Source organism: Typopeltis vanoorti, chromosome 24 (assembly GCF_054136105.1).
Source record: "Typopeltis vanoorti isolate ZY-2024b chromosome 24, IOZ_Tvanoo_1.0, whole genome shotgun sequence".
NCBI lineage: Eukaryota > Metazoa > Arthropoda > Arachnida > Uropygi > Thelyphonidae > Typopeltis > Typopeltis vanoorti.
In genome coordinates this window covers 29,714,778-29,741,993 of record NC_143572.1, presented here as the reverse complement: position 1 = coordinate 29,741,993, position 27,216 = coordinate 29,714,778, and the positions used below count along the sequence as shown (strand labels likewise).

At 33.9% G+C, this 27,216-nt stretch overlaps 1 protein-coding gene across 1 annotated transcript; it reads right to left on the bottom strand.

Moving 5' to 3' along the window:
* Window positions 1–814: 814 nt before the first annotated feature.
* Window positions 815–26,803, bottom strand: LOC150093060 (very long chain fatty acid elongase 4-like). Its single transcript, XM_090414135.1, has 6 exons — window positions 26,749–26,803; window positions 23,639–23,826; window positions 18,956–19,036; window positions 13,507–13,563; window positions 5,339–5,444; window positions 815–987 (listed from the first exon to the last, which is right to left on the bottom strand). The coding sequence occupies exons 1-6, from the start codon at window positions 26,801–26,803 to the stop codon at window positions 815–817; spliced, it is 660 nt and encodes a 219-aa protein (XP_090270261.1).
* Window positions 26,804–27,216: the final 413 nt, after the last annotated feature.

The window sequence follows — 27,216 nt, the reverse complement described above, 5'->3', positions numbered from 1 at the left end:
AATATGCAGGATCCCTGGATAAGGAAGTGGTTATTACATCGTGGTAGTTATCAGAAACAAATCCTCATCTACTTCACTATGAAAAGGCATTATATCAGAGTTTTTGCATTTATACATTTGAGACAAACAGTGCTACGATGCAGGAAAATCTTAAACGGTCTGCACAGACCTGAACTTAACTGACACCTGTCTGTTGCGAATCACACTAGTGTGTTCATCAATAGCACAAGGATTAATGGCTGTGTTAAAGGGAAAAAAAATTAAACACCTAACTCGTATCATCATAAACCAATGAAGAACATGTCTAGTAGGGGATCAAATATTAAATTTAGACGAAAGACAGTTTCGGGAAAGACAACTGAAGCGTGGAAATTTAAGATTTTTTGAAATATTGTACTGTCCTAACATTTATTTTATCACAATATACTTAAAATCTCTCTCTATATATATTCATGTCCTTCATTCTATGTTGGTTGTGTATTCCAGTTATGGGTTTACGGGCATTAAATGCAGCAGGCTTGTCTTTCCTGTGTTGTATCTTTAAGGACGCTAATACATTATAGAGATGTCTAGTCACAAGGTCGGTTGCATTACTTGGGGGGGGGATACCTTGCGGAATCTCAGAATATGAGCGAGTTATTAATTTTCAGGTAAAATGTCCTGTAATGATATTAGTAATCTTTCTACAGTAACGTATTAGTAACGGCTAACAACTTTACTGTTAGAATCAGCTGCATTTTTTTTAACCTAATGTGACGTACATCAAAAATGAAGGTATTTTGGTTCTGCTTATTTTGAAATAATAAAAAGATTATCAGGTACGGTTTATGAAAACGATAAACTTACTTACCATTTGTAACTTCGTTAGATGTCGTTTCCACCACAGGTACTTCTGCATGAAAGGGCCCAGCGCAGCAAGACCATAGTACGTGTACATTATTACATGGACGAAGCTGTTTAATGTCATGCCTATGGCAGTACTGCCCCCTAGAACAAAAAGAAACAACCAAACAACTCACATTAAATTAGAATTCAATCAAAATCACTAATTAGAGAAATTATTAATAATCTCACTGTTGTATACCATATTTTACACTTTTATTTAATAACTCCAAGTGACTTTCTACATCCATGAAAGATTTTCTTTGATCGGCTAGAGTCCTTCCATTAGAGATTATCATCTCCCTAACTGTTAAGAGGCTGATCTGTAAAGTTCTCGGCCTAACAATGAAATTTATTTTTCAACATAATCTCCCTCAAGACTAATACATTTATTCCAGCGAAAATCTAGCGCCATTATCCCGTCCCTGTAGTGGTTCTCAATATGATCTGCAAAATACCCCTCTACAGCTGCAATCACCTCTTGATTCGAAGAAAAACACTGACCAGCGAGGAAGAGGTAGAAGTCAGAGGGGGCCAAATCTGGGGAACAGGGTGGATGTTCCAACAATTAATAGTGCAGATCCCTTAATTTTCCCATTTCCAAATCACCTTTGTGGGCAAGTGCATTGTCCTGATGAAAGATGATTTTTTTCTTCTGCAACCGCGGTCTTTCCTCTCATGATGAATTGTTTCGTCTAGTCTGGTTAAAAGATCGAAATAATATTCCCCGGTTATTGTTTTACCCTTATCGAGATAATTAATAAACAAAATGCCTTTAGCATCCCAAAACACCGATGTCATGACCTTTCTTGCTGATGGAACCGACTTTGTCTTCTTTGGCGCTGAACAACCGGCTTCTGTTGGTTGATTTGACTGCTATTTGGATCCTGGTGTGTAATGGTGAATCCAAGTCTAATCGATAGTAATAAATCGACGCACAAGATTAGTTTTATTCTTGTTAAAACGTTCCAAGCACTGTTCAGAGATTTTCATGCAAGTGCGTTTTTGATCTGCTGTGAGCAAGCCCGGCACCCATCTTTCCCAAAGCTTTTTCATTTGCAATTCTTCATGCAAAATATATCCTATACATTCTTTTGAAATGCCTATAGTCTCAGCAATTTTACGCACTTTGATTAGCCAGTCATCCAATACCATATCGTGCACTTGATCAATGATTTCTGGTGTTGTTACACTTTTTGGACGTCCTTCACATGGATCATCTTCAAGGCTGGTACGGCCACGTTTAAACTCGGCACCCCATTTCTTAATTGTCGAAACCGGAGGGGAAGAGTGTCCATAAAATTTTATGAACTTCGAATTTCTTTTGACGTTAAACCTTCTTTTACAAAGAATTTCATAACCGCACGATACTCAATTTTATCCATTTCAAGGGATACAGACAACGCTTTGGCTTCAGACAGCTGTATGAAATAAACTACTTCATAGAATGACTTGCTATGAAACCTCCTTTGAAATAGCTAAAATATAATGTATATTCACTAATCTATGTATTATAGTGTTGGTGATAAAGGTTTAAGTAACGAAAGTGTTTCTTGTTGTTTTTAGTAACGAGAATATAATAAACACTTGAATGAAACAGTTCATTAAAGTCAGTTAAAAATTTCGCATGTTCGTAAAATAAAATAATCGTATGAAACTTGCACATAAAATAAAAAAAGTTAAATCCCAATGTACGAAGAATGCTACCACATTATATAAGTGATTTTATTTATTAAATCAGCATTAGTTAAAAGAAATGTTTGTGCAATACCCCATATAACAAAGACCATCCTTATACGCAGTGTTGTGTGTTTTCATGCTTCCAAGTGCAAATTCACATTTCTGCATTTTTGAAGGATCTCCTTATGAGACTGATAAGTCGAAGATCCTTTAGGACTTTTTAACTTTCCGTTAAATGCCCTAAAGGATCTTTGTGACTTAAAAGGGATTAGGAATTCGATACTAGGTCTTTCCAACCACTGAGAATCATTGGTACTAAGCGATAAAGACTTCCTTTACCAATAAATATAGTACTATTCATGAGTCTGTTGGCTGCAGGTAAATCGCTCAGATACATCTCAAAGATGAGGAAATTTAATTCGCGCAAAATCGTTTGTTATTATAGTGATGCCCAACTGTATAAACGCATTCCCTTCCCTTACAGAAACATGCTGTAATTAACAATTTAATTCCTTTTGAATGACTCACTTTTGTGACTATTGCGTCATAAAAATTGGTTCTTTTGAAGAAAAATGTATTTCATGTATACGAGTTTAGATACTTTATAAATAGTATAAAACTTTTATCTAATGTTGCGAAATTGTATGTGCTATTTGAGCATTTATATAAAGTAAAAGCGAACACAATTAGTCTGTTGAATCTCCAGGAAAAACATATCGAATCTGTTTTGAAAAAAATGCATAGTCGATGATTACGTGATGTCTTTTCGTGTGCTTAATGGAATGCACTCAGCTATTTAATTGCTTAAAAAGTATTCTCGAAACAAATAAGTCAAATAGTTATACGAAATCTGTATACGCTCATAGTTAGTAATTCCTAAATTATTCCTACTATAGAAAAATTATCAAGGAAAATTACATCTGCAGCAGATTGATTTCTAGAAGATTATTGTAATTATACGAACTTCAATGGCTTAACAATTAAGCTCACCGCCCCCTTCTCTCTTTTCCCCGAATGATAGGTTTGTGCTTTTTATTGTCGTAAGTGTTACGCACTATATTTCTGTGCTTTCATCACCATCGAAAGCGAAACATTTTCGCTTTCGATGGTGATAGTCTCACCAACCCACCATCGAAAGCGAAAATTCTAAAGAATTTTGTAAAGAAATTAAAAAATCACCTAAAGTCTTACTCAAATATATATAGCCGGATTTAAACTGAACAACCAGTAAGATAAAGACAAGGTAAGTTATTCGCTCAGACAACGAGGTTGGCATAAATTGAAATATGTCACACAAAAGATATAAATAAGTTGGTTCTCTCAACCGAGAGAATTATACGAACAAGCTAAAAGGTAGTCCAAGATAACACTTTCCTGTTTTACAAATCAACTAGAAAAAGAGCTATCTGATAAACGCGTTTTACTTTTATTTATTAAATATTATAGGGTTTCCGAAGAAAATGCGAAACTCGATGGAATGGGAGAAAATACTACATAACTAATTATACCCACAGAAGCAAGTAAAAATCTCCTCAAATCCTTGGAGATACATCCAGAAGGATATGCTATTTACCATTCCATATAACTACAAGTTTGTGTGACTTCAGGGTATTAATCGAAGGTAGCTAAGGAAACTGAGATCTGTCGGATTGATGTTGCCTATTAACTTCATCTTAAATGATAAAATTTATACTGTAAAGCTTGGATATCTGAAAAGATTTATAAGAATATTTGACAGCATTAATTCGGAGGCAACTAATGCTGATGATTTCCATGTATATAAATCAGTATATCACTGATATACTTATGAACAATCAGAAAAATAATTCATTTTTATTTTAAAGCATAGAAAAAAAAATAAAATGGAGTAATATATATTGCTATATCTATTTATATCCTGGATTGTTCATGTAATGAAAGTGTTTTCTAGCCATTCCAAATGACTTATTGTTCATAAAAATTCTGAACTGTATTTTCCACAGCAAAACATTAAGATAATGCTTTTTATAGATGTCAAGTGTAGTATGGGTTTATAATGATTCGTTTTTGTAAAAATATGTTAAGCAAAATCCTTCAATGCATGCAGAGAGATTTTAGTAGGTTCGCATCAGCGAGTCAAATAAATGCCTACGCACTTTCCTGTAATTTCTTTGTGACATTTGTATTGATGTGTAACTGGGAAGGTAAATTGGTTGAAAGAAGGAAATTTTGACCATAAAATAAACAGCAAGAGCAACATTCATTTTTATCAAATCATATTCATCGAAAAATAATCACATTGTGTACCAATACCGGAAGCACTTCTCCATCAAATAAATGCCTACGCACTTTTCTGTAATTTCTTTGTGACATTTGTATTGATGTGTAACTGAGAAGGTAAATTGGTTGAAAGAAGGAAATTTTGACCATAAAATAAACAGCAAGAGCAATGTTCATTTTTATCAAATTATATTCATCGAAAAATAATCACATTGTGTACCAATACCGGAAGCACTTCTCCATTATAATCGTGCAGCTACTGTAAGTGTTGTTGAATGAAAAATATACACGATATATTTGTTTCTTTTTAATCCTAAACCCTTGTATACAGACTTACACAGTTTAATTGTTTCATATCTATCAAATAATGGGATTTTAATATTAATCAAAATAATCAAGGGAGTAATTACATCCTTTGACTAATATTTCTCGTAGTACCAAAACAAAATCATTATTTAATAAAAAGGGTTAATTTAAAATCAAATTCTAAGGAAATACATGCTAAAATCGCACTTACCAGGAGCATATCTCACGAGTATCCAAGTCATGATATAGGTTGCAACATGGTGTACAACGTGCAGAACACTCACATGACTAAATTTCTTTCGTAAGATGAAAAACACCTAAAATAATTTTAAGAATTTCAAGGCATCAGCTTAAATGTATAGAAAAAAAAAGTTGTGGTTATCTGAAGCTAAATAATACACTAAGTGGCCACATTTTAGAGATATCCCAACGCTAAATGCGATTCCCCAATAAGAATGCATCGAGATATTACTTTCATGAGGGTGCTATGTGTATAACGGACAGGGGTTGCTACCTCAGCGACTTCTAGTGGTAAATGATAGTGGGAATTATAAAAGCTTACAGACTGTCTCGGAAATGGTTGCCGTGCTTCGATGGCGAAGTGCAATATATTTCTGCCATATCAGAATGGTAGTTTTACTCCACCAAAAACAGCAAATCAAGTAGGGAATGTAGCTGTCCCGAATGATGTATAGCGGTAGATACACACTCATGAATGGTCGTGCTGTTCATTAAACACACAGGCAATATTACGAACAACGTATGTGTAGAAACGTCACCACTGGACACTAGAAAAATGAAGAGAAAGTTACAAGGAGCGAATAATCTCTTTTGTATGGAATGTGAAAAACAGCAGAAACCTATGACCCCATCATTGTCACTCCTTACAACGCAAATTAGCAGCCTGGCTGATGACCTGAGATATGTGTTATCACAGGCAGTCACACTACTGGAAGTGATAAATAGCCAGTATGAATGAGTGGTCGGCAGCGATATTTCTGCATTCATTTGGTAGCAAGGCAAGAGATCATAAGCCTTGTCCATTGGTTCGTTTAATTTCAATCCCATTAAGTATCCTTAGAATGTAATACGGCGACATGGTTTGAGGGGAAGACACCACACCGCCAGGAAGTCTAACAGAGCTGTAGGAGTAATTATATTCGCGAGAGGTAGAGAAAGGGCGTTGTCGGAACTCAGAGTTGATGTCCAATATAGGATATCTCTAATCAACTGGCCACTCAGTGTATAACTCATAAAAAATTAATGTGACATTGAAGTATTGGTTTAGATGAGAGTATCAGAGATGTCTCATCTTTAGTTAGTTGGTTATTGCATCATAAAATAGCTATAGCTTGAATCCACTTAGCACAAAAGCTATCCCATCATATCATTTATTAGAATACTATTGATTCTAACTGAAGACTGCTCCTGATTATAGAGTGTCATTCCATCTTTCAAGCGATTAAACAAAAAGATAAACAGATAATTTTTCCTTAGAAATATCAGAAATGTGTTCTTTCTTTATTACGAAGTATCCAAGAACTCATTGGAGGTGTCACGAAATAATAAAAATAATTTATAACGTAGTATTTTTCGATCTTGAAATAAATGCGGATTATTTATTTGTCAACTATGAATATAATATTCCTTTATCTTAAAAAAATATCTGAAATAAAATGATTAAATATCTTATTTTTTACAGTGGAGTATCGAAACCTTCCTTAAATTTACTCGTATTATAATCCAGTGCCGTGTAACTCAGCATGCAGATCCAATTACTGATAATTAATGCTTGTCCAACAAAAAGTAAAAAAAGTTTAGTACTAACACGTAATACTAAACTCAAGTTCTATGTATGTTCTATAAAAATAAGTGTCAGAAAGTTCAATAAGTTGCAGCCCCATTTTCTAGTTGAAGACTAACATAGAATTAACCAGTCTTTTATAATTGAGAGATACTGCTGTAGTCAAAAATATACCTCCCCCCCTCCTCACTTGACTGAATCAGTTTATATTTAGTCTTGTTCTTAATTTTTTTTTTTTTATTTCACTAGCGATAGACAAATTGTTAAATATCAGTTTTACTAGGGGTCATTCCAAGTTAAATGCTGTACTTTTAATATCGGATCTATTCTGAAATCTTTTATTTACATTCGCATATCACTTTTTGTACTTCGTTATAGTTTTATCAGTACCCATATTATCAAGCATGCTCCGGTTCCAGGATATTAACTTCCTTGTCTCATTTCTAGAGAAAATCCAGAATTACATGAATTAACTACGTCATTCATGCTTTGCATTCATGTCGCATCTACAAAGTTCTAGTAGGTTATTCTGTATTGCCTCGGCAAAGCTGTCTTTACCTAGTGACACGGTTTTATTTCAGCGAAGTAAAACTACTTCAAGGTTACGCATACGATACCCATCAAGGAATTTCTCAGCCTTAAGCTTTATTCAAGGTTCACAGAACGTTTCCACTTTCAGGTTTCTCAACATTCGTGTTTCCTATGAACTTCCGGTAACAAAGCTGTCGAAAGGAACAGTAAAGGTTGAATGGAGTAAAATATGTAAGCATTTAGCTCTGAGAGGATTTTCATTGATAACCACTACACGTTTAATGGAGGACTGTAGTGGCTTCACTGTATATTATTCGATCTCTAGAAAAATGGTTCAAATTTATCTAATGTAAGCACAGTACTACAGCTAATAGGGGGATCCCCCACGAGATTAAAAAATTATTCTCAATATGTAAATATATTCATACTCCCCGAAAGTCAACCCGACATTCTAAACATTCTTCGCAATGGATATCTAAATGGGAAAATTACATTTAACGCCTAAACGTTTGGAAAACTTAGAAAAATAAGGTTATCTAAATAGATAAATGTTTTGCAATCAATTAATTTATGACAGTAACACTAAACAACCCTATCTTTAAAGAGCAGTTACAAGGTCTTTAAGAAAATGATAAAAGATTTTTGATGTTATTTGCGCAATTTAGCGCCAAGCATTGCATAAACCTATTTTTCTATCTGAGCCTCAATTTCAGTTCCATTGAATATATTTCGAGAATACATTCGAAGCGGTGTTGAATATTTTTGATATGAGAAGTTTCGCACTCCCCACTGATGTTCAATCTTTGCAGTTAGCGCAAGTAAAATAATAATGGAATCTTTGAATTGTTTTAAATTGCTTTTTGGTTATGACAAATGTTCTACTATTCCGATCTTAACACTACCCCTTTCCATGATTATGGGAAGATAAATTTTACTCAATGCTGAAGGTAGGAAAGTGGCAGAAACAGAAGGAATAGTTGAGTTACAAAGTGACTTTACAAGGCATCATCCAGATGGTGACTTCGCACTTACTGAGGTAACAGACTGATGTAAGTAGTGAGGGAGATGAAGTGGAAGTACTCAGTATATTGAAAAACATCAATGTAGATCAATGTAAAACAGCGGTGGGCCTGGACGGTATGTCAACAGAATGCACAAGTGAACTGACAGTGCTTCTAATGAAGTTGTTTAATCGAAGTCTCAGCTCTGGCAAGGTTCCAAGGGAGTGGAAAGAGAGTAAGATGGTTGCATTACATAAAGGTGACTCCAAGACAGAAGTAGCAAATTACAGACTAATTATTATCTCTGGAGTGGTTGTTAAAGTATTGGAAAACTTGGTTAAACGTAACACTCAGGATTGAGTGGATAATAATATGATATTCTATAAGGGACAGTTTGGCTTTGTGAAACGTAGGCCCTACCTCTGTAATTTACTCGCATTTTATTATAAGGTGACAGCAGAATTGGATAAAGTAAATAGCTACACCATGATTCAGCTGGACGTTGCAAAGATATTTGACAGAATACGGCATAGAAAATTATTGCATAAGTTGGAACAAACAGGAATGGATATGAGGCTGGTAGCATTGATGGGGGGTCTGATAGACAGACATCAGAGGGTGGTGTATGGATTGGAATCTAGGGCGAATGAAATAACTAATGGAGTTCTCTAAGTCTCTGCACTAGGACCACTACTCTTTAATTTGTACATTAATGATACAGCAGAAGATTAAGTCACCATGGGTGTAGTAGACCCCAAACCTCCCTCAATGGGAGAAGCCTTCACCCTGCAGTGGGTAGAAAAATAGGCCGTTCATCATCGTAATTCAATTGTTCGCTGATGATGCAAAACTATGGAGGACAATAGTTGATAAAGGTGATGTAGATATCTTACAGGATGATTTAAATAAATTGGCAGTGTGGGGCACAGGACAATGGCTGTCAGGTCAATGTTGTAAAACGTAATGTAATGCACTTTAGAATGAAACGATTACACATTTCATATCATATTGATGGTACAGTTTGCAAATTGATGAGGCTAGAAATCTGGGGGATTATGGCAGATACAGATTTGAAATTCACAGCAGATACTGCAATATTTGGCAAAATAGCCGGGAGGATTACTTGGATGTTTAAGAATACATTGACAAGTAAAGATAGGGAACTTATTATTCCTCTTTATAAGGCTCTGATTCGGTCAGATGTTGAAGTACTGTGCACACATTTGGTCACCTGCCTTTCTTGGGGATCGGGGTGTGGAGGGTAGCGAAGAGGATTCAGAGACGAATAACGAAGCTCATGACAAGTCTGCGGAATGTTCTCTATGAGGATGTGTGGATTGCAGAGTTTAGCTGAGAGGCGGAGGAGAGAGGGAATATGATAGAGACTTAAGTTACTAGAGGGATTCTATAAGTTTGACACAGAAGAAAATTTTTCATACATGAAGAGTAGGGGAAGGGGAAATAAGTAATCAGACTTGTGATTACTTATTTCGTGAGCGTCCCAACAGTGAATAGCTTTAAGGAAATATATGAAAGGTATTATGTTAATAGATAGAGGGTTTTCCCGCTGAGTCTTTTTACTCCATGGAGTGTCCATATAAATATTAATAATAACATATTGAATCGGTGGCACTGCCATTCAATCTTTCATAAACAATAGGAATTCGTCAAGGAAATATAACCGAATATATGTGATTCAATAAAAATTTCATTAATTTCTTTATTAATATGCGAATCTCGCCCACAAGTAGTAGCGAACTTATCGCAATGTGTTGGCGAGACTTTGAATTGAGAAGCCCTATTAAGGAGGATGATTTGTGCCAAACAACGCAAGCCATTCCTCACTTAAATACATTAACAATCATTCATGCTTCAAGTGGAATTCGAACCACTCGGCCAAAACGGTCCTAAAATTTACGACAATTTAGTATTCGGTTATCCCAACAGTAAGCAAAAGAAGAGAAGGACCAGAAGTTTTTAAATCAAATTATTACTTTATTGGCGTACTTAAAGTTCAAACCATTTCTGAATTAAACTGGTAGTTATTTACCATTTTATTGATAATTTAAAAACTATAAAATCCTGTTTAAGAATAATAAAAATTTGTAAAATATGCCATTACTTCAGCACAATTAGAGGAGTCAACAGAAAAAGGAAATAACGACTCTCATAATAATTAACTATAAGTGAAAATTAGCATTTATTACACTCATTACTTCGAAGTAATATCTTCTTCATAGCTTCATTGATTTGGAAGGCAAATACGTCAACCCAGAGTCAGGTTGACTCTCGGTTGACATATACCTCAACTGCAGTGCATTTGACTATATAAATAACCATTAATATATCCACTAATGATGTTCTTTTATCAAATAACCCGCGATACTTAATTATAAAGGTAAGTGCGTAAATGGATTGCTTCTAAAAGTAAATTATAAATCATGTATTCACTTTTAATAATTTAAGCTTCCGGTCAAATACACTATTTCCGTGTCGGAGTTTGTGATTACACCTACCTAAAATAATCTTACACTCTAATAATGATGGCCTCACAAGTAATTTAAAGCTCATCAGTGGTTGTAAGAATATTTTTACTGCATAGTAGTTATGTAAACAAGTGCTACACACAAGCTATGATTATTGCACCTTTAATGTTAAAGGTGGAACGTTCCTGTCCTCCAAAGGCAATAGTTTGTATTGCCTTTAAAGAATACGGTCATCTCACGTTATGTCATAATAAAATAAACATTTTTATATTATACTCTATTACCGAAAGGTTTTTCAGTTAGATACAAAGTAAATTATACTTGCTAACAAATTATATTCTTGTTAAATTCTTTACCCAAGAGTAAGCTAACAAAGTTTGCACGTGAAGTATTCACAATGAGGCTACTTGTATATACAGACTGACATCGCATCAAATCAAATCCTTCAGTATTCCAAAATGTACAGTATATTCCTTTCGGACATGCATATTGCTATGCATTTTGGGAAGGGTCCTTTATCCAGACACAAAATTTAAAAGAATATCGACATAAGAAAACTTTCTTACTAGTTCTAAAAAAAAAAAAAAACAAGAACAGCACTTGTAGATGACAGGTAGAAGCAGAATATCAATGTGTAGATGACACGTACTAGAGCACAGGATTAACGGAAAACATCAGATGAATACTAGCATCAAGTACCTGACTAAACAGCACTTGTAGATGACAGGTGTTAAGGCGGAATATCAACGTGTAGATGACGCGTGTTAGACAGGATTAACGTAAAACATCAGATGAATATTCATCTGATGTTTTCCAAGTACCTGACTAAACAGGCGATTAATGTGTACGTTTCTTTATTGAACATTATCTTTTAGCTTTTTATAGCATATTTTTGCTTAATGTTCAACTCAGGAGAGTTGTTTAATCTACTTCATCTAAACACCTCTTAATACGTTTAGCTTACTTTCTAACTTTTATCAACTGAATAATGCGTTTTTAGCTTGCTCTAACTAACATTTCTTAATCATTTTAGCTTTCTGCAAATGAACATCACGTAATACATTTTATCTTATTTTTTACTTTTAGTTCAGCTTAGCCTCATAACTCTTAACACTTTTAGCTTATTTACTTTTAGAATTTAACATCTCTTAATGAATTTTAACTGAAGATTTTTAGTTAAGTATTTTATCAAGTAGGTTAACTGGTAGTCAGAATATCAAACGTATAATCAGACTGCCATCCTTGGTAATTTTTTATTCGTATCCTTGCAAGATAACAACTTGAAATCGTTCGCTAAATCCCTTATTGTTATATCCGGTGTAGCTACATGCATTGTTTCCATTGTGTAAATCGTCATTTGCTTTAATCCTGAGTGCTAAGATTAAATGTTCTTCATGAGCAGATCAGTAAAAAGCTCTCCAGAATGGCCTCATTTAAATAAATAAAGTAATAAGAAATATAAAACACTGAACATGCTAAGAGACATTGATAAGAGTACTGATTAATCTAAACTTGTTTGGCATTAATAGATAACCTTTATTTATCAGTTATGATAATCCATTTATATGTGATGTGAATCGCTGAAAATCGAAACTTTCGTTAGCACGTGCAAATTAGTCAACTATTTCTGAGCTGAAGGTAAAGTTTCAACTTATTACGTGTCATTTGGCATTTACATAACGTTTTGCATAGAAGTAAAGCGAATGGAGCTCAGAGAGCCAAGAGATCTTACTAATTATTTAAATATTCTAGCATTGGCATTTCAATTGAGTGAGCCTTCAGCTTAAAATTAAAACCTTGCTGTATTTTATATTATATATCATTACGTTATACGAGAGGTCTCAAAACCTACAACACAATAGCTCCGTGGGTATAAGCAACTATCTAAGGTGAAAAAAAGAATGAGGCTCAGGAGGCTACGAGTATGCATTTAATATGCTTGTGCTAGAAAGGGCCAACTCACCCTTTCTAGCACGTCTTATACGCATCAGCCTTGTAAGCCGGCATATACAATAATGTGAGAAATTATGAGAATGTATTTATAGCACTGATATTTTTCAAATGTACTTCTTGTCGCTTTAATTAATAACAAGAAACGCTATTAGTCTTCCTTAACACTTATATTTGGACTGGTCCCGATATTCTGCCTGTGAAAAACCCTCTTTTAACCTACACCCCACTGCACCTGATCTAAAATGCATTATGTTGACCAAAAAACTCAGCTCTAAAACGATATTTCCGCTCCATCCCTATTTAAATATATACAAAATTAATAGGACTTTAATTGGAAACCGGTTTTATCGACATGAAAGAAATGTTATAAATTGAAAATATTAATCAAACATTGTCAGATATGTTTTTTTTCAGTAACGTTTTTCATACCAGGAAAACGATTTATATAATTATATACATTAACTACTGCTTCTACTGTGATACTTATTTTTCACCGTTGTTGTACCCCCCCCCCCAATTCATTTTATTATCTATCATTATCTCTAGTTAATTTAATGATGAAACAAATCTGTAGAATGAAACTCAGAAAGGACTTTGTACTTACTGTGTCCAGCAATTCTATCTTCTTTGCTGTCAGTGTTAGCATAGCGAGCATTGAACCCTATAAAATAATCAAGTAATTAGTATTAAATGAAGTTAAAAATTGGCCAGATTCATTCTATAAAGCACTGGTTTTATATTTGTTTCTGAATTATTGTATATTCGTACATTATTGGTATATTTTAAAACTTCCCTTTGTGTGTGCAAATCATAACTGTAGCGACATTACTTTGATCAGTGACGAATTTATCCACTTTGTGGATTATATTCCATGTCTTAATAGCAGCTTTCTAAATTAATAAATTGTTGTTTTAAAGCTCAAGAAATTCTGCTATGTAGAGTAATAACTGGTTTCCTTTCATAGAAGCAAAGTGATGTTCGTTGAATTGGATAACGGAAGACATCTGTTAATAAAGGAAATTTTATGTAATACAGTTGGACAAATTGTAATTGTCTTAGTCGTCAATTTCGTGCAATATTACAATTATATTTTATGTACTCCTGATGTTAGATGTTGCGAAACATACCTTTAATTTTATAAGATTTTTTAGTTTAAAAAAATCTGAAAATTAAACTTTTTTTTTTCCCATAAACGAGGTAGTAGAATTTCCGGAATACAGTAACATATTATATAAAACCTTTCGGAGTGAATTTCAAACGAAACTACTGCAATAAGTGCAAAACGCTGTTCTAAGGTAGAGTCGAATCTGCTAGGATGGTCATTAATTCCAAATTTAATTCTGCCATTAGTGAGAGGCGAGATGTTGTAATGTGACATGTGTTTTATGGCTTTTGCGACTTCGACCAAATATACAATTAAGAAACTTAAAAGTACAATGCCTGTATTTTTCCCCCATCAATTTTCGGATGAAAATTGTGTGTGTGTGGGGGGGGGGGGGTGAATAGCCGCATCATCCTTCGAATGTTTCGTTCTTTCGTAAAACAGGATATAATGTGGGTATCTCAAACTTTCGATTTTATTTTTGTCTTAGATCAAAATGTTGTAATGTCTGATGATGATGACACTCAACAGTAATGCGCTGTCCATCGGGAACAAAACAAATGAACGCACGCGCGGTGTATCAGAAATATTTTCCATTCGCCCTATTTATACTTTAAATAAATTATATACAAAATTCTCTATCAAAAGTAGAAATATTGTTAATAATAATAATTGCAAGTGACAAAGTTGGCAAATTACAATTCTTCTGTTAATATCCTTAATAATAGTGTGAACATTGGCACAACTCTGCCAAAGCTACATTTAAAACACCGAAAGTACACCAAATAGCATGCAATATTTCATGCCAGTCGCACTCACAGAAGGTTGCTAACATATATAATATTAACCGTTATATTATATAATATTAAGATATATAATACTAATACCATTGTTTTCTTAAAAAGTAAGGTATTGCGACCTGTTCTTTGGTAAAACGTTTAGAGAAAGGCAATTCTGGTGTGCTTGTAAGAATCATCGTTTAAAAATATTGCAAATTTTTAAAGTACAATTATATTATTTGGACAAATAATTTTAATGGCATTATTTTGATAGTTATATAATCTTTGAAGAAATAAAGTTTTTATTGTATTACTGAGTTATCTTTCTTTAAATTATTTTTAATATTGAATTAATTAATGTTTAATACTGAATTATTTTTGAAATTTTAGTTCTTTTTTTCTTATATATAAAACCTATAAATAATGATTACCTGAATTTGAATACACAGGGTAATTCAGGTAATTACCTGAATACCAAATTCAGGTAATTTGGTATTCAAATTACCTGAATTTGAATACCATAATTCTTAGGGCAGTTTTGATCTTTAAAATTATCACAGTTACAGAGTTACAATAAATATCATTTGAAAATATAACTATTAGAATTGTTCATTACATTTTTCTTATTTTTTTTTTAGACTGGTGTGATTGAAGATGGCAAATATTGAAGAAAAAGTCAATTGCGTCCTGTGGTTTGCTGAACAAGTCCATATCAGCAGTAAGAAGAAAATTCTCTGCCGGTTATAGCATTAAGACTCCCTACAGAAATTTAATAACTGGATGAAAAAATTCAAAGAGACTGGATCAATCCTTGACAAACCCAGTTCAGGGAGGGATTCATCAAGGGAACTGAATGTGGTCGAAATCGAAAGGGCATTTTAAAAGAATCCCGTGAAATCAATGCTGCTACTGAGTTAAATGTACCAAAAACCACAGTGCACAGAATTCTAACCAGACAACTTACTGAACATGCTTAAAAAATTTCGACTGTTCAAATGCTACAAGAAGAGGATTGTCATGCCAGGTTGGATTTCTCTCAATTGACGAAGACACAAATGGAAAATGACAATTGTTATTGGGATGTCGACTTGTTCAGAAGAAGCAACATCCGCATAAGTGGGAAAGTTAACTGTCACAACTGCTGCATTTGGGGTACAGAGAAGCCTCCGGAAATGCGACAACACGAAAGACACTCACCAAAGTCGTTGTGGTGACCGGTTAGGAGATATTGCATTATCGGGCCATTATTTTTCGATAAGCCCACTGTCAGAGGTGAATCTTATTTAAAAATGCTTCAGAATTTTTTATTCCTGAATTAAAGAGATTAAGTCTTATGAATAAAACCATTTTCCAACAGGATGGGACACCCTGTCACTATGCGACACAGGTACGAAAGTTTCTGGCTGTCACTTTCGCAGACAGGTGGATCGGTTGAGGAGGTGCTCTTGTGTGGCCACCTAGGTCACCTGACCTCGTTAGAATTTTTCTTATGGAGTCACATCAAAACAGTCGTGCATGCTTCAAACACTGCTTCTTTCGATGACTTTAACCCGGCGTTAGTAAGGTGGTAAAATGTAACAACAGTGGTAAGGTGGGGTCCAACACTAAAACTTGCTTGCGCGCAACAGCCTGCCGTCTATGGCGTCGAGTAGTGGGTTACGGGAGCGGAAGCTATACTGAGGCATGACTCACTGCCACTCGTTGTTAAAAAGTTAGTCAATTTAAAATATTTGGGATCTGTGACACCCCACCTTACTAACGCCGGGTGAAGACTAAAATTACAAACGCAATCAATGCAGTCATTGCTCAGCAACTATTAAACGTTTTCCGTAACTTCGAAAATCGCCTAATTACATGAATCGCACAAGATGGAGGTCATGTTGAGCACTAATAAGAAGCAAATCATTGTAAATAAAACATAATATCATACTCTTTAAGCGATTGTATACTATAAATCCGCAACGTTTATAATGTTGGACCTATTAAAGTTTACAAATGCGCTAAGAATTATGGGACACCGTGTTTATGGACATATAAATCACCAATATTTTGTTTCCGGTAGGTTATAACAGAAAACGTCTTCATTCTTAGTAGCACTGAAAATATTTTAGAAGCAACTAAAACTTAGAAAATTAGTATTGGTTGAAATTATGTTAGAGAGAGCTAAGGCAATGAGGGAAGATCTGCTGTCTCGTATCAGAGGACATCGCTGTTACCTATCGATTGGAAACAGCAACAGTGTCAAGAATACGATTAACTTTCTAAAAGTAATAACTTTGTAAATTACAGAATACTTCACAGCAGATTTGATATAAATTATCAATAAATAAATAATTTTCCAGCGAAATTTTAATGTAAATCTTTTCTCCACACGAAACCTCGTATATCTCGTACAGTTATTAGAGTCTAATTTCAATTTCTACATTTAAAAATTGGGATTAAACATTCTTGCAATCAATGGCCGAAACTGATCTAAATAAAACAATACGTTCAATGACCCTTCCCATAAAGCATAACATTGTACAAGCCTGTAAGGAAGTGTGCTTTGCATTATGATATACTGAGGCCAAGGATGTGATAATAATAATTTTTTAAGAAATAAATATAAATCGATAGAATACATATAAAAGTGAACATTTTTGCGATTTCTGAAAACTTGAACAATTCTTATTAGTAAAAGTAAATATTAGTGATGAAATATAAGTTTAATTGGTGCATGGTTTATAATGTTAGCGTGCACCCACAAAAAAACTGAGGATGGCGTATGTGACGAAGCAAAAATAAAACTAATGAACTCAATAAAAGCTTATGTATTGAAACAAAACTTTGTACCTATGAACACGGAAAGAGGTTAATGCCAATTTAATGTGTCATGGGAAATTACGAAATATGTTATCAGTAGTAAGGTTAATTTATAGTGTTAATCGCAATGAACGCAAAGAACACTTGTAAGAATGCTAATCCAAGGAAGGATATTTTATTGCTCTTTGAAAAGTAATTGCTTCGGTGATTAATAGAAGGGCGTGAGAAACACGTAGATATGTCAGCGAAAATTGTTGAGATTACGAGGACCATAATCAGAAAAAAAGATCAAAGTTGTACATTCGAATTTAAAGCAAGCACTCCTTGGTTAGGTTTAGTGATTTTGAGAAAATGAACTGCTATCAAACGAGCTATCGCCATGGGAGAGAATTATCAGTAGATGAAAGTGTCCAAGGCTATTCACCTCCTTAAGTGTTCAACGTCAACAAAAGTGCCTGGAAAATAATGCCCAAAAGAATGTACATCATAAAGGATGAATAGAAGATGCGAAGACCCGGTGCTTCGAGATTGTGTTATACTGACACTGGATCGCATGCCTTGCGAAATTTCAAAATACAACCACTGTATGACATCATTCTAAGACCCGTGGAGCATTGAAGCATGTGATTAATTTTCGGCAAAGACCGATTTTTAATCTAAATGCGTGGTTGACCCTTAACATTTCTCAAATTTTTTTGAGAAATTTTAAGTTTGCGAATTATTTTACTACAGAAGTGGAACGCTACCTTAATAATAAGAACTTGAGAAAGAAGGCTGCCGGATTTCTAGATCAAGGTCTGCAACAACTCGTAACAACACCTCTTGCATAAAAAATTTGCATAAAGTTGTGGAGCGCCAGTACAAAATGATTTAGTTAGTGGATCAGCATAACATTTTGAACTTCAAGAAGCTCTTGATGCAATTATATTTTGTATTAACTGGCGAAAAAAATTCCGACATAAAACAATTTCTGGATCACATCCTCTCCCGGAAAGCACGAGAAAATAAAGATCCAGGAACTGTTTTAAGCAGGGAGGAAAATATTTGGGCTGCACTTTGTGATTCAGTCACAAAACATGTAGTTGTTTAAAGAACATGCTATAAAAGTAGATCAGCGTAATATAAACAGTGTTACTTCGCAATTCGTGGCTAAACCGCTTTCATTAACTTGCTGCTTCTCTTTCATACGCAATCATCTTATTTCATGCATACTATAAACAATTACTTCAATGTGATGTTATTCTAATATGATGTCTATACGTTATTTGCTTTCTTCTGGCTCTGTTACAATATTTTCATTATCAACTTAACTGGGGATGTGTGTGTGGGGGGGGGGTATTGAAATAAAAAGAACGGCAATAAATTCTTACCTTTTCTTGGCCTAGACTGTAGAATAACTGTGAGTTAGCACACCAAAAAACCGCCCTATCCGTCCAGACTGCCTGGATTAACTAAAACAAAAGAAAGATATATATATTACATTATGGAAAATACTAAGAATAGTGATCAGAACTTTCCCCACCTTTACTATGAGTTGCACCACCTTTAGACTTGAACTACGTTCAGGCGCAAACTTAACTGTTTGCTTACTTGGGATTAGGAGTAAAATAACTAAGTTTATAAAATTACTTAGTAACCCTTATATATATATATATATATATATATATATATATATATATATATATATATATATATATATATATATATATAAGGGTTACTAAAGAATACGTGCATATTATTATATAAAACTATCTCATTTTAATACACCGTTTGTAGCGTAATGTTTTTCCATAATATTATTAGGTTTCGCTTTTAGCAACGATGAGCTCCCCCCCTGCCAAACGTTCGGTGTTACAATACAAATTACATCAAAATATTTTGATGAACTCTAGAAAAGTAGCAGTGATATCTGTGGACAGCGAACGAGCTTCAAGAGCTGAGTGGCTATGTTCATGAGGATATGGCAACTGTTCCAAGGAGTCAGTTTCTTCAGTGAGTTTTATAAATAAGACAACTGCTTATCAAGACAAGTAATTATTTAAAGGGGCACATAACTGAAAGTTGCGAGGTATCCGAACATTCAGGATAATTCAGCGCTTTCTACTTTATGGCGTGTCTACAGAATTGATCATCGTCTTTTTCAGAAAGAGAATGCATTGGGTAATAAGGCTGTTGTTCTTGTAACTCGATGGTTTGTGGAAGTGGACGCCACCATACTCGACTGTTCTCCACAGAGTCCTAGGTTCAACCTATTGAACATCTTTCAGATGAAGTTGAGCGTGTCAGTTCAAGGAACGTCCGTCCCACTCCAGGACCTCAATATATGTGTGCAGGAAGAATAGCCCAAAATTTCCGTCGATTGCTATCGTACACTTGTGGAACGTACGTCCCTTAGGATTGCTGCAGTCATCGCAAAGAAAGAAGGTCCTACATCTTATTTAGTTGGGCTTCATGGCTGGTTGTTCCTCACACTAAGGTGTCCGTTGACTTCTTTCCAACCTCGTATTTGCATTTGTTGTCAGTAATAAATTTTCACTTCCCTCCACTATTTTAATCATTAAAAATCATCTTTTAAATTACTGATTCATCCAAAAAACTGACTGTTTTACTTGCTTTCACGTCGTCAGTACACAGAGATTTTCTCTTAATGTTTGAACTTAAGTGATTCTTGACCAAATTAAACCACAATGACGAAATATAGTGCCTTGATTTAAAGCCCTCTCCTGTCTAATATTTAAAAGTCAAAACGCTATTTATCTCTTCACTAAATTCCTATTCATCTGATTTTCGAGTAATCATCAATACCCAATTAGCGCTGTTTAATTAATGGGGGTTCTTGTGTCAAAGAACCTTTACTATCAACATCCAATAAATGTAAAAGTTGAGCCGCTTCCTCAGCCTATTTCGACCGCGACTCCTTCATGAAAAAGTAAGTTGGTATGTAATAACGACTCTGCCCTATATATGAATAAATCAAACCACAAAATGAAATCTTCTTTACTTTTCTCAATATTCGATTCATATCAAGAATATCCACTATCTGATTCTGTATTATCTTTTCCATTAAATTTTCTTTAATGCTAATAAGACAAACCTGTTCTATAATTCTCCTCATACGATACAAATTAATGATAGTAATCATTGGCATAATCCTTGCAAATTTCAAATGACACATTACTATACTTTATCTATTCGTTGAATATCTTTGTAGTGGGTTGATAAACGCTAACATGTGGTTCCCGCTAATGCCTATGTATCAGGTCTAGTGCCAATCTTATGAATTGCAAAATCATTTAAGACTTAACTGTCTTCCGCCTTCATGAATTTAAAGGGTAAATCTTGCGTCTCAAGCACTAACTCTTAGTGACATAAAATCTAACATAGAATTAAAAAAATAAAAAGAATTAAGGGGATATTAAATCCCACATTGTTTTAAAACCGAATAAGAAACTCAAAGATCGGAATGAAAGAGTTTCATGCGGTTTCTTATTCGGTTTTGAAACAATGTGGGATTTAATATCCCCTTAATTTAAATAATGTTTACATCGCCGAAATGAAGCCTATTGGCTCTTTATTTTAAATAATTATAAGAACTCTCTCTGTTTTTTTGTTTTTTTCTAAGAGAGTGGTCACTTATCCTAGTAAAATCCTTTCTTTAATAAATAGTTTCAAGACTAATAAACACGGTATGCTCATGTTCACCACAAGAATGCAATTGCGAAACGCCCCTTTTCGTGAACGTCAGGCATTTCCTGACGTATTTGTAAAAAGAAAAGAATGAGTGAACAAGTTCTGCTTTTCAAAAATATAATTATCGTTCGTACAATGTATAAAGGGGAGCGAATGAAATATTGGAAGCTTAATAATAATGTTTAAAATCCCTAATGAAGTCATTCAAGGACAATAAACATCCGCCCATATACAATCATCTAACAATGAACTTGGCAGTAAAGAAACTGCACTGGATCTCGAGCATACTCGAATGTTGGCAAGCTGAGATACGTGGCTAAACAATGGTCGTCTTCTAGGATAAAAGATTTTAATCTTTACCGACAACAATAAAAATAGCTGCATTTTTTTTTTTTTTGAAATAATAGCTGAGGAGTGGGGAGAAGATAATCCAGTCTAAAGTTTCTTTTGTCTGTATAGAGTAGAACACTTTTCTCGTAACCTGTTTTGAAGTACCTACTTACTTCGAAAAAGTAAAAAAAAAAAAAAAAAAGAATTATAAACAAATCTATAAAGGCGCATGTCATTCTTATTGCCATCATTTTCGACATATTTGATATTATTCCAGATGCATAAAAATAATATCGTTCATTAGTAAGAAAATGGTATTTTTTATTATTTATGTTATTTTTATTTCGATTATTATTTTCAATGTTTTATATAGAAAATCAAGTAGCTGTTGCTTTACTTTACAGATGGCTTTGTAACCGGTTTCCTTAATTTGAATATTTCAAGGAATTTTACTTCGTAGAAATACTATTAAGGAATTAATCTCTTTGAATGCATATAAAGTACAACTCGTGGTTGTTTACGAAAGGGAAGTCTTTATATGACAATAATTTTTATTTTAATCCCTAATTTATCCTAGTGCCAACATTCGAGTATGCTCGAAATCCAGTGCAGTTTCATTAGTGCCAAGTTCATTGTTAGATGATTGTCCATGGGCGGATGTTTGTTGTCCTTTGAACAACAAACAAATTAAGTATGCAAAGCAGAACTTGTTTACTCGTTTTTTTATTTTATTTAATTTATTTATTATTATTTTTTTTTTACAAGTATGTCAGGAAATGCCTGTTGATGTTCACGAAAAGGGATGTTTCCCAATTGCATTTTTGTAGCTTTAATTCAACTTAATAAAAAATTAAAATTGCAATGGAAAGATTTTTTTTGATTGATTAGTCTTGAAACTATTTATTTAAGAAAGGAGATTACTAGGAGAAGTGACCACCTTCTTATTAAAAAAACCTGAGAGAGAGAGAGAGTTCTTATAATTGTTTATATATTGTGTATTTCTTCTTCGAATGAAATCATCCTATTTAAATTCAAAATGCTAAATTCTATCAATTTTTGCATTTATTTGCGCAAATCTCAAATTTATTACCTTAAGCCTGGCAAGAGTATTTTGCCTAAATATATAATTTCAGCACGTTCTGTTTGTTTGCAAAGGGCCCGATTTAAAAACAAAATGCAGCTAACCTGCACATTTTCCTAAGGATCGATTTAATTAAGTAGCTGAATTAAAATTGTAGCTAATAAAAAAACAGATCTAGAACAGTGCAACGTAATTGGTGAAGTTATTAATGGGTGGGGAAAAAACTTGAGTTTAATTTTGAATGATCTACATGTGGTGAAGAAAAACATTTTTTAAAATGTGTTTTTTTTTTTTTTATTGAATTCTATGTGGTATTTTAGACTAAGAGTTCGTGCTTGAGAGCAAAATTTTCTCTTTCAATTCATGAAGACAGAAGACAGTTAATCTAATGTAATGGCAAGGGTTATGCCAGTGATCATTAACATTATAGAAATATATAATAAGTTTGTCTTATTAACATTACAGAAAAGTTAATGGAAAAGTTACCTTTTCCATTAACTTTTCTGGATTCTGTATCAGATCGAGGATATTCTTGATGGGGATCGAATATTGTGAAAAACTCGCATCGTACTGATCTGAGACCTGGTTTAACCATGCAGATATAGTAATATGATCAGTGTAATTTTAAACAATATTCTATGAAATTATCAAAATGAATCGTTTAACGTTGATCATCTGATTACTACTGTAGGCGTTGTCTCCTCTCCAGTACAACCAACAATTGTTCAATCATTAAGTTAATTACCGTGATTCTTTTTTTATGATGTGATGTAGTGATAATATAATGAAAACCCGCTACAATATGATTGTAATTGGTTATTTTTAAAACACTGAAGAATGATTTTAAATCAATAAACTCAGCAAAATGATAAAATAAATTTAAACTGAAATGTACGATGTAAATAGATGTTTATGAAATTGCGCTACAAATAAATAATTTTGGCTCACTTACCTCAACAAATAAATACAAATTTATTGCAGCCATTAAAATGTTGTATAAAACGAGAATTGTTTTCAAGTTGAACGGTTGAGTGTTCTTCATCATTGCTGGTCCCCAAACTTTGGAAAAGGCAACATATGAAAAGGCAATGACGATGGGATATTGGATCTGCATGAAGGTCCTTTCTTTTAAAGTTTCTTCTGTTATGAGTAAAAAGTAATGAAAATATAACCTTTATTTTTATAATGTATAAATTCGAGATATATCTCTCTTCACAACAACAGAAGACTAATTTTTCTCTTTTCTTCGTACTTTCTCTCATCAATATCTTTAAATATTTTAACAATCTTCATGCTAATAAGTATATTGAATATTATACTTAAATTTATAAATTTAAATATATATATAAATACACACACACACACACACACACACACACACACACACACACACACACACACACACACACACACACTCTTTATTCAAGGCAGCTAAACTGTATGTAAAATAGTTAAATACAAGTCACGGGAAGATTTGATTTAAAAAAAAACGATACAAATATCATGAAGTTGACAGAATGTCCTTTAACCATAAATGATAGAAAGATAAGAAATAGCTGTCCAGTAACCAGAGATGATGAAGCGATATAGAAACTAAAGATGATAAAATTAGATGATAAAAAAATGATAAAAATAAAACCAAAAAGGTATTCTGGACTACAGGAGTAATTATTTGAAAATTAAATGTACCAAACAGCGACAGTGTACTTCGTGAAAATATATACGATTGAGGTCGGGTTTACATATGAATACTTGAAGTGAATGATATTCAACCAGAAGGAGGTATAAAGTAACGCATTATGGATATTACATAATTCAAAGGGCCCGATGTTGTCATCAGATCCTCTGAGTTATGCACCAATTGGAATTTTCGGTGATTGAAGTCGAGTTATCATTGTACTAACTTTACTTATCTTCTTCGTACAGCATTGCATGTAAGACCGAGATCTGTTTCCTCAAGTTGTCCCTATCCCCATCACCAATTATGCTTCTCTCCACCTCTCCCAAACAGCCATTTTTTCCCCTTTTCTTCATCCTCTGCAAAGATAGTCTAGTTCTTTCCCTTTATCTTTTCGGGATCCATGTGAAAGCTACTCTGGGAATCGCATGTGCAACTTTCGAGTCGGTGACGCAGCAACTTTCGTGACGTGGCAACCTTTGAAATAAGAGAGTGTGAGTGGAACGTGTCAGAAATTGCGTCGCGGAGCAAACAGCTGTGATAAAGGTTTACTGTAAATTGGAAAAACTACTATAGAAGTGTAGCAAAACCTAAAAACAAGGTTTACGCAGATGACTCTCTGAGCCGTACACAGGTGTTCCACTGCTTTTCAATGTTTAAAGAAGGGCAGAAGTCATTAGAGAGAGAACCACGCTGTGGATGGCCAGTTTCTGCACGGATAAGTGAAAATGTGTTGAAAGCTAGGGAAACTGTTGCCTATGATATGCGAATAACCATTGGGCTAATCGCTGTTTGAAAAGAACTGTTCCACACCAACAATCGGTTTCTGTTACCCGACAACATGCCTGCGCACTGCCTGTTTAAGACGTTTCTTGCTTCGAAGTCGATCTGTGTGATCAAATCCCCTCCCTCCCCCTATTCGCCAGATTTGGCTTCCACATGCGTTTTCCTCTTCCAACGATGACGTATGTGTTGAAAGGAAATGCGCTTCAGCGACATTGTTGGCATCCAACGCGGTGTGACACAGACACTGAAGAAGATTCCCATTCAGTTTGCCACCGTGTCTTCGAACACCTGTACGACAGATGTGGCAATCGCTTCGTGAATGTATCATCAACTGACTAATTAGGAGAAATGAAAGACGGCACTGCGTACTTTTATCGGTAGGATAATTGGCTAATCTGTTCCCATAACTGAAATAATTAAGGGCACACCGAACAGTCCCATAACCGTGCCCATCAATTTCACGTGTGCCATGAAATTTATCCTTTTTTTTTACGGGAAAGGAGGAAGGAAAACCTTGTGTCACTAGCATGAGAACTGTTAACTCCCATTCAGCTGAACAAAATCTTATAATGTTCCTAGCATTCGATGCATTATTTGAACCCATGTCGTTCTTTTTTAACTTAGAGAAGTTAGTTTGCGAAACAATAGGTTTAAGTGAATCAATATGTAAAAAGAAATAAATTAGACGGAAGATGGGAAGAATATCCAAATGCCTACCGCCATTCTTTGATTCAACATGAATTAAAATAAGTTTTTTGTTGTCAAAAGCTCACTTAGAAAGTAAGCTTACATGTCACATGACACGGAATTTTCTTAGTATCATAAAATTATTACATCTGACATCGTTTTACTTCCTTATATCAGCTGTAAGAGACCAAGTATACTCAAATGAACAAGATTCTTTACATAAAATTTTATTCATGAAAACGCGTTCACAGTAAGAGCGATGACTTCGGCATTCTATCGTTATGCATCTAATTTCATGCAGCCATGATGGTATGCTTTATACCTCCCGCCGTTCAAGAATGCGAATGGCAACAAGTGAGGCTTGGTAAGCCAACTCTTCTCTGACATTGATCCCCTTCTCGAAAATCAGGAAAAAAAAAAAAAAACTATCTATGCCAGGTGCTTTTAGATCAATAGGACATCATACGCACCCCAGACCAGTTCCATTCTAAAATTCAAAAACATTCCTTTGTATATGGAATTGCCAGTGAAAGCATAAGTTCAAAAAGTTAACCAAATGGCTGGGGTTGTATTCAAGTAAGTGAATAAATAAACTTGTTGCTACTAGGTTTTTTTTCTTCAATCCCGTTTCGTAAATATAGTAGATTATATAGTGTACCGCACACTAAATATTTCAGAACTTATTTCATATTTCGGCTTGGAATATACCTCTACAGTTAAAAATATCAAGATATAAATTATGTGTTTTATTTAGTGCCATTATGTATATGGATCATATACCATAAAATATACTAACACACTGAATTTCAAGCAAAGAATAAATACGGTTTCACATTAAAATATTACTGCTAATAAGAAACATAAAATAAAGCTCAAACATATAACAATATATACAAAATGGATGTATTTACCTGGTCTGCCAAATATTCGCTCCTCAACATCTGTAAAGTTACCATAAAACGCCATCATCGCCATCACCTGCAAAAAAACATGCACATATATATACAAAGCAAATTTCAACACTCATCTACATTAGTTTTACATACATTCAAATAAATACTTCGTTAGGAGACACTCATTAAAAATAGTTTTCAAAAATCACTTATTAATAAATACATCTTTTGCGAGAAAAATCTTTACATTTTCTTAAAACTTGTACTATTAATAACATTTGTCGATTAAGTTTATACTAGTTATTGTTTAAAAAAAAATAAATGAATGTACTGTGTGTATATCCTGACGATAATCGAAATTGTCTACAGTTTCTTACAAACAGTAAAATTCACTCACCATTAATAAAAGGATACTGCACAAATAATTTATCCTATTAAAAATTGAAAATACCAATATTCGTGCACAGAAGATAACAATGATTTTAA

What these genes read in the sequence shown, in the direction of transcription:
- LOC150093060 (XM_090414135.1), bottom strand. Translation starts at nt 26,803, where the DNA reads ATGGCGTTTTATGGTAACTTTACAGATGTTGAGGAGCGAATATTTGGC. An exon ending in GCGAATATTTGGCAGACCAG is followed by an intron (nt 23,827 to 26,748) that starts GTAAATACATCC and finishes TACTCATAACAG; the next exon opens with AAGAAACTTTAAAAGAAAGG. An exon ending in AGATAGAATTGCTGGACACA is followed by an intron (nt 5,445 to 13,506) that starts GTAAGTACAAAG and finishes AAATTATTTTAG; the next exon opens with GTGTTTTTCATCTTACGAAA.